The sequence below is a fragment of the Anarrhichthys ocellatus genome, unplaced genomic scaffold (assembly GCF_004355925.1).
Source record: "Anarrhichthys ocellatus isolate YVR2014 unplaced genomic scaffold, GSC_Weel_1.0 scaffold1988, whole genome shotgun sequence".
NCBI lineage: Eukaryota > Metazoa > Chordata > Actinopteri > Perciformes > Anarhichadidae > Anarrhichthys > Anarrhichthys ocellatus.
Genome location: NW_022281962.1, coordinates 1 through 9,024, shown reverse-complemented (window position 1 = coordinate 9,024; position 9,024 = coordinate 1). Strand labels below are relative to the sequence as shown.

General features: G+C 39.3%; 1 protein-coding gene across 1 annotated transcript; it reads left to right on the top strand.

Moving 5' to 3' along the window:
* Window positions 1-4,008: 4,008 nt before the first annotated feature.
* On the top strand, window positions 4,009-7,848 carry LOC116378030 (tripartite motif-containing protein 16-like). The gene has a single exon (XM_031839829.1). The coding sequence runs from the start codon at window positions 4,394-4,396 to the stop codon at window positions 6,068-6,070; it is 1,677 nt and encodes a 558-aa protein (XP_031695689.1). The 5' UTR covers window positions 4,009-4,393; the 3' UTR covers window positions 6,071-7,848.
* The last annotated feature ends 1,176 nt before the right edge of the window (window positions 7,849-9,024 follow it).

The window sequence follows — 9,024 nt, the reverse complement described above, 5'->3', positions numbered from 1 at the left end:
AAGAGAAATAATATTTATTTAAAGAAACAGACGATTACATGACTAAATGAGGAAACCTAAAATACTAACAGCTGAACATGTGCAACAGTTAAAATGGTCTTTGCAACTGAAAACAGTGAGCAGCAACATGAACACATCACTCTACTCTGTCAGCAGGTTCAATGTGCCGCTCTTTAAAAACACAAATACATTTCACTACTTGTTTAGTTTTGGTAGACTAAATGAATTATCAGTGAATTACTATGTATTCATGTAAATGTTTAACTGATTACAAGAATCATAATGACTTGTTTTAGGACACAAATCTTTATGTAACATAGTTCATACCTAAACATGAATCTGATGGAAACTTCAAACATGTGTTAAATGTAAAGTTTTATGTATATACATGAATGTATATTTATACATTTATATTTATTTATTTCTCAATGAATCTTTCTAGTAGAGAAAGGAGTCTGGATACTTGCAATCCTAAAGCAGAGGACAGTTAACAGAAACAACAGCAAAACAAATGTCAGCAAACGTGTTTATTAACTTGCAGTAACACATATGCACATATGTTATATTTTTTCTATGAATTGTCCCTTTTTTGCTTGCAAGGCAGTCACCCTCCCCTGCAGGATTATTTTCTCCAAAATTGTCCAAATCACATTGAGAAAATGATGAAAAGAGAAACATTTATCAATAATGTTCACACGAGGATGTGAACTTAGAAGATTGACACATTTTACACAGCAGAATATACACAAATTCACATAGAAATCATTTACATGGATGTGTTATTGTGGGTTTAAATTAATAAAAGAAAAAGGTGACAGTCACAACTGTCATCTGTGTGACAGCAACAATAACACATCAGAAGTGTATTGTCCTCTCTACTGGTTGTCCTATTAGTGAAGGCTTTATATAGGAGTAGAGCTAATGTAACTGTAACCTTAAGTACAGGATGGTCAAATGGAGATATAACAGATGGACTAATGTCTTCATTCAAAGCTACGGTTGCTGAATATCTGTCCCCGGTGAAGAGGCCGTCGTTCTCCCCCCTCAGCTCCTGGCTCCCTGTAACTAAACAAAATGTAGAGTTAGTTTTATTTCACACCACAAAACAGAATGAGCAAAATACTCAAATTCAGTTTATCAGTGTAGTTAATCTCAACGTTTGTAACGTTACCGGACTTAAAGTGATATTTCAGGTTCACAACCGGTCTACCTGAGCTCCTGTTGGTCCGTTTATGGACATAATATGAAGTATAAATCATCTGTAAAATCGTCACAATCTCAGTAAGATATTAGTCAACCTCTGAAGTTTGAAAGTGAAGTTATTAAAAGTTACTTTCCAAGGCTTAACTGCCGCTAACGTTAGCTAGCTTGTCATCTAACGTTAGCTAGCTTGTCAGCTACAAATGTCACGTAACTTAACCGATCATTTTAACAAACATGTGATGTAATAAGCTCCCGGTAAGGGAGTAACGTATGTTAACATGAGGCATGACTATGTTAGCTCAGGTTAGCTACGCATGTATGATACAATTTAAAATAAATCCTATGAACTTGGTTTTCTCTGACCGAGAAAGTGGAGCTTCATGTCAACACAGCAGCCCTCCATGTCGTTCTTTAGAAAGAGAGAATCCACGACACTAACAACATGAGAACAAAGTGAAGTGCTGCTACATTTAAAATCATTTTTGACAAAACAGAGCAATATAATGGCAACTTACCTCCATGTCGCTCATCACAGTAACCTCCCGTCCGTGTTCACAGTGGAAGCAGATACCGAGAGCCAAGTCGAACCCACCAATAGAAACTCCTGGCTCATTCAGCAGCCTATGCCCCGCCCACTACATCCAAACTCAACTCGTAGTTTTTCGTTTTGAAAGCGTAGCTTTTTGATTTCCAGCCAAAAATTCTAGTTTCATAAGTAAAACTAACAAATAATGTATTCTCAGTTTATATATTTGTAATTACAAACTTGATTAATGATTGCAGTGCGAGAAATTTGCTCTCAAAACATTTTTTTGTTTGTTCGCGTAATAAAGACACAAACATACCTTCATACTAAAGACCTTGAGCCATTGACGCCAAATCACATTCTCTTGATGAAAGGAAACCACGTTTTTGCCACCTGGACTTTTTGAAAAAAGGGATCTGTATATAAAAAGGAGACGGAGACAGACTCAGTATTTGGCTGATCTGTTTTGGAAAAGATGGTCACAAGAATACGTACCATTGCTGCAAGAAAGGCAAAGATGGAACGAGGAAAAAAGATTTTTTTTATCTGGAGATATCGTTGTTGTTGATTCAACAGCGCCTCGTGGATACCGGATACTTGGAAAGATACTCCAGACATTTCCTGATAGGAAAGAACTAGTGCGTTCTGTTCGTCTGCAAACGAAGACCAGCATAATTGAAAGACCAGTGACAAAGATTTGTCTGCTTTGTGAAGGAACCGACATGTAAAGAATAATGGTGAAAACCCACAACCATGTTTCCAACACATGGAAACACGCTTTATCAATCGTGGGGAATTCTCATGGAATTGAGTGCTTCAAACAGTACATTCTTGTTTCTAATGTAATGGCTCCTGATGTAAAACTTATAAATAATTGTTTTGTCTGCTGCCGGAACCAATTTAGGGCCGGTGTGTAAGAGACATTTTGTTATTGTTTTGTTTCATACAACCTCCCACCACTTGGGGGCGTAGTGCCGCTGTCAATGAGGCCACAGGTGAATATAATCAGTGGGGTCACTTGAGACAGGTGGTTGCTAGTAAGCAGAAGCAAACTGTTTTTGACCGTGCGACATTTAATGAATGTAAATGTTTTTTTTGTTTGTTTTACATTTCCATTGTTTTCCATATTGTTTGTTTAACTATTTAGGTACTGAAGTAAATTTCCAATCCCATATTTCAATACATATTGCGGTTACTTCATTAAATTTAAATCTATGTACATTTACAGCAGCTGACAAAGTAGTATTAACAGCGTTCATGATGTGAAGAACAGACGGAAGCAAAAGAAAACCTCTGCTGACTTCTTTCTGCCGTTGAGCTTCGGGGTTCCTGCAGTCGCTCCGGAAGTGATGCTGCTCTTCTTCTTCTCTTGTTTCAGGATCCTACATCTCTTCTTCCGGCGGAGTTTCGTCCTAAAACGGTGTTTCTTTTAGGCCGAGGAGAGCAGAGAGGAGTCTCCGTCTAAAGAGGAGTTAAGAAAGGAAAAATGTGCAAATCGCTTAACTTAAATTATTACACCATAACCAGGAGTGGAAGAAGTTATTCTGATGTTTGTCGGTTTGTGAAACACAACATTAACAGTTGGCCCCTCCTCCCCGGCTCAACAGCAGGAGAAAGACAAAGCCTGATTCACTCTCATGTTAGAACGAGCTTTGTCCGCTCGGGGTCTCGCCCCGCTGTGTGTCCGCCATTTTTATAGCTTCCTCTTGGATGCACCATTTCTGACACCTGGTGGCTCAGTTTATTTAGAGGTTGACGCTCTCTCTCTGCAGAGTAAACCACTTCTAGTGGGTCAGAAGTGATCATTGAGACACATTATTTTTATATGAGTCCATGCATTGTTTTTTAGGAAAGTCCTCCTCATTCCTGTCCACCAGTTTATGGTTGCTGGAGATTCATGTTGTTCCTGAGGAGTTTTCTCAGTCGTCACTCAACCAGTGAGTGACTCAGCTTTTACAACAGGTGGAATATTTTAACAGCAACAACAAATGGAAAATGTGCAGATTATATCAGGTCCAGTCATGACGTCATGAAATGAATAAATGTGAATCTTGAAACGCTGCTTTGCATCAGAATCATATCTTGAAACTCAACTCTTGAGACAAATGTTTAAAAGTTGATCATTAAATATGAGAGAAAGGTATTATACGACAATTTAAATGTTTCATATTAGTTTAATTTGATAACTCTTTTGTCAGCCAGCTGTTTTTAAGCAGTGAAAGAAAACTGAACAGAATTAGTCTTTTGATGGCTTCATGTTTGTCTGTAACTCTTCCTCTGAGGAGACAAGAAATATTTAACAACTAAAGAAATGAAATGTTTTCAAACGTGGAGCAGGTTTTAACCGAGGCTCTGTTTGTAAATGAGGAAACAAAGTTCACATTCACAGCGCTGCTCCTCTTCCTGGAATGAAGCACAGCTTGATAACCCCTCCTTCTTCCTCCTGCTCTCACACACAGCCGGCTCCACTCTGTCCACATATCTCCTTGTTCCCTCCCCTTCAGATCTACAGTTTTAAAGATGGGTGTAACCAACATGGCGGTGAAGCGATAGAGCTGACAGCCTCCATTCACTGAACAAACACATGTTGTTCAGATCAGAAGTCAAAGCAGAGTCGCTTCTAGTGAAGTGAAACTCAGACAGTCGTTGTTACTGAGAGGTGAAATGGCGCAGAAAGGAGTTCAGCTGGATCGGGAAACCTTCTCTTGTTCCATCTGTCTGGATCTACTGAAGGATCCGGTGGCTACTCCCTGTGGACACAGCTACTGCATGAACTGTATTAAAACACACTGGGATGAAGAGGATGTGAAGAAACTCCACAGCTGCCCTCAGTGTAGGCAGACCTTCACACCGAGGCCTGTCCTGCTGAAAAACACCATGTTAGCAGTTTTAGTGGAGGAGCTGAAGAAGACTGGACTCCAAGCTGCTCCTGCTGATCACTGCTATGCTGGACCTGAAGATGTGTCCTGTGATGTCTGCACTGGGAGGAAACTGAAAGCCATCAAGTCCTGTCTGGTCTGTCTGGCCTCTTATTGTGAGAAACACCTTCAGCGTCATTATGACGCAGCTCCATTAACAAAACACAAGCTGGTGGACCCCTCCAAGAAGCTCCAGGAGAACATCTGCTCTCATCACGATGAGGTGATGAAGATGTTCTGCCGTACTGATCAGCAGTGTATCTGTTACCTCTGCTCTGTGGAGGAACACAAAGGACACGACACAGTCACAGCTGCAGCAGAAAGGACTGAGAGGCAGAGAGAGCTGGAGGTGAGTCGACTAAACATCCAGCAGAGAATCCAGCACAGAGAGAAAGACGTGAAGCTGCTTCAACAGGAGGTGGAGGCCGTCAATCGCTCTGCCGACGAAGCGGTGAAGGACAGCGAGAAGATCTTCACCGAGCTGATCCGTCTCATGGAGAAAAGAAGCTCCGATGTGAAGCAGCAGGTCAGATCCCAGCAGAAAAGTGAAGTGAGTCGAGTCAAAGAGCTTCAGGAGAAGCTGGAGCAGGAGATCTCTGAGCTGAAGAGGAAAGACGCTGAGCTGAAGCTGCTCTCACACACAGAGGATCACAACCAGTTTCTACACAACTACCCCTCACTGTCACCACTCAGAGAACCTACAGACTCGTCCGGCATCGATATCCGTCCTCTGAGCTACTTTGAGGACGTGACGGCGGCTGTGTCAGAAGTCAGAGATAAACTACAGGACGTTCTGAGAGAGAAGTGGACAAACGTCTCACTGGCAGTGACTGAAGTGGACGTTTTACTGTCACCTTCACGAGCAGAGCCCAAGACCAGAGATGAGTTCTTAAGATATTCAAGTGAAATCACACTGGATCCAAACACAGCAAGCACATGGATGTTATTATCTGAGGGGAACAGAAAAGCAACATTTAGGAGAAAACAGTCTTATTCTAGTCACCCAGACAGATTCACTAAATGTTGTCAGGTCCTGAGTACAGAGAGTCTGACTGGACGTTGTTACTGGGAGGTGGAGTGGAGAGGAGGAGTTGGTGTAGCAGTCGCATACAAGAATATCATCAGAACAGGGAGCTCTGATGAATATGGATTTGGATTGAATGACAAATCTTGGGCGTTAGATTGTGACGAAAACAGTTTTATATTTTGGTACAACAAGATCCAAACTCCCGTCTCTGGTCCTCAGTCCTCCAGAGTAGGAGTGTACCTGGATCACAGAGCAGGTATTCTGTCTTTCTACAGCGTCTCTGAAACCATGACTCTCCTCCACAGAGTCCAGACCACATTCACTCAGCCTCTCTGTGCTGGACTCAGGTTTTATTATGGTTTTGGAGACACTGCTGAGTTCTGTAAACTAAAATAGTCAGAAGTGATTTAAGGAACAGCAAATTAATTTTTGTGTTTTGATCCTGAAACTCATTTTGTCTTCATCATTGTCGCTTAATTGCTGATTGATCTTCAGCTGTCAATCAAACATTGTGGGCGGTGCTTTGACATCTTCTCATCATTGTTGTGTAAATGTTTGAGTGTCTTTAGGTGGAGCTCCTTTCTGTGTCTGTTTAGCCATGGAGGCTATCACTGCTCATGATGACCTTTGTTGACCTGAACTGATATTTCTCTTCATGAAAATGTAAACTGCTCTGAGGTTTAAATGTTTGATAAATATTAGTATTGATGTATTTGTTAGTTGTTTCTCTTCCACTGCATGGCTCTTAAAGAGAGAAATCACCAGAGCTTCTTTTATCAAAGAGATTTAGTTCTCAGCACTCTTTGTAAAGATTTCTTTCAGTGAAATTATGTTTATTTTCTATAACAGATTAAACGTTGTTCTTGTTTTCTTAATCGTTGTACAAAAGAGGTACTATGATGTATTATATAACTAATTATTATCATCATAGTCAATAAGTAAATCATTCATTATTCTCTTTAAAAAACAAACAATATGCTTTATGAATATTTAGTATTTGACTCTGTTCATCAAACCAATTTACAAAATGGTTCCAATTAAAAAAAACATCTCTCAATGTCAAAAAATCTAATCTGCTGAAAGTCTTCAGTGAATAAGTGAATTAGCCACAGGTCTCATCCACAGGTTTCCTTTGAGTCCTGATTGATGAAACTCTGAGCTTGAAGAGTCATATTCTGTTTGTTTTCAATAAAACATCTAAATCAACATCGTTGGCAAGTTTCAAAGTTTGCTTCACCAAAAGTGTTCAACAACTTTCTATGAAGCTTCATTTATCCTGACCTCATTTCCTGCTCTGTTTTGGGGAGCCACTTATCCCGCTTAACTTTATTAGCTTTATGTTTCTACAAAGAAGCACTTTGTATCAAAGTGAAGTGTGAAGAATAAAAATCAGTTTGACTCATTTAAGAAAACTCATGTCTGACTTTAAGAGAAATAATATTTATTTAAAGAAACAGACGATTACATGACTAAATGAGGAAACCTAAAATACTAACAGCTGAACATGTGCAACAGTTAAAATGGTCTTTGCAACTGAAAACAGTGAGCAGCAACATGAACACATCACTCTACTCTGTCAGCAGGTTCAATGTGCCGCTCTTTAAAAACACAAATACATTTCACTACTTGTTTAGTTTTGGTAGACTAAATGAATTATCAGTGAATTACTATGTATTCATGTAAATGTTTAACTGATTACAAGAATCATAATGACTTGTTTTAGGACACAAATCTTTATGTAACATAGTTCATACCTAAACATGAATCTGATGGAAACTTCAAACATGTGTTAAATGTAAAGTTTTATGTATATACATGAATGTATATTTATACATTTATATTTATTTATTTCTCAATGAATCTTTCTAGTAGAGAAAGGAGTCTGGATACTTGCAATCCTAAAGCAGAGGACAGTTAACAGAAACAACAGCAAAACAAATGTCAGCAAACGTGTTTATTAACTTGCAGTAACACATATGCACATATGTTATATTTTTTCTATGAATTGTCCCTTTTTTGCTTGCAAGGCAGTCACCCTCCCCTGCAGGATTATTTTCTCCAAAATTGTCCAAATCACATTGAGAAAATGATGAAAAGAGAAACATTTATCAATAATGTTCACACGAGGATGTGAACTTAGAAGATTGACACATTTTACACAGCAGAATATACACAAATTCACATAGAAATCATTTACATGGATGTGTTATTGTGGGTTTAAATTAATAAAAGAAAAAGGTGACAGTCACAACTGTCATCTGTGTGACAGCAACAATAACACATCAGAAGTGTATTGTCCTCTCTACTGGTTGTCCTATTAGTGAAGGCTTTATATAGGAGTAGAGCTAATGTAACTGTAACCTTAAGTACAGGATGGTCAAATGGAGATATAACAGATGGACTAATGTCTTCATTCAAAGCTACGGTTGCTGAATATCTGTCCCCGGTGAAGAGGCCGTCGTTCTCCCCCCTCAGCTCCTGGCTCCCTGTAACTAAACAAAATGTAGAGTTAGTTTTATTTCACACCACAAAACAGAATGAGCAAAATACTCAAATTCAGTTTATCAGTGTAGTTAATCTCAACGTTTGTAACGTTACCGGACTTAAAGTGATATTTCAGGTTCACAACCGGTCTACCTGAGCTCCTGTTGGTCCGTTTATGGACATAATATGAAGTATAAATCATCTGTAAAATCGTCACAATCTCAGTAAGATATTAGTCAACCTCTGAAGTTTGAAAGTGAAGTTATTAAAAGTTACTTTCCAAGGCTTAACTGCCGCTAACGTTAGCTAGCTTGTCATCTAACGTTAGCTAGCTTGTCAGCTACAAATGTCACGTAACTTAACCGATCATTTTAACAAACATGTGATGTAATAAGCTCCCGGTAAGGGAGTAACGTATGTTAACATGAGGCATGACTATGTTAGCTCAGGTTAGCTACGCATGTATGATACAATTTAAAATAAATCCTATGAACTTGGTTTTCTCTGACCGAGAAAGTGGAGCTTCATGTCAACACAGCAGCCCTCCATGTCGTTCTTTAGAAAGAGAGAATCCACGACACTAACAACATGAGAACAAAGTGAAGTGCTGCTACATTTAAAATCATTTTTGACAAAACAGAGCAATATAATGGCAACTTACCTCCATGTCGCTCATCACAGTAACCTCCCGTCCGTGTTCACAGTGGAAGCAGATACCGAGAGCCAAGTCGAACCCACCAATAGAAACTCCTGGCTCATTCAGCAGCCTATGCCCCGCCCACTACATCCAAACTCAACTCGTAGTTTTTCGTTTTGAAAGCGTAGCTTTTTGATTTCCAGCCAAAAATTCTAGTTTCATAAGTAAA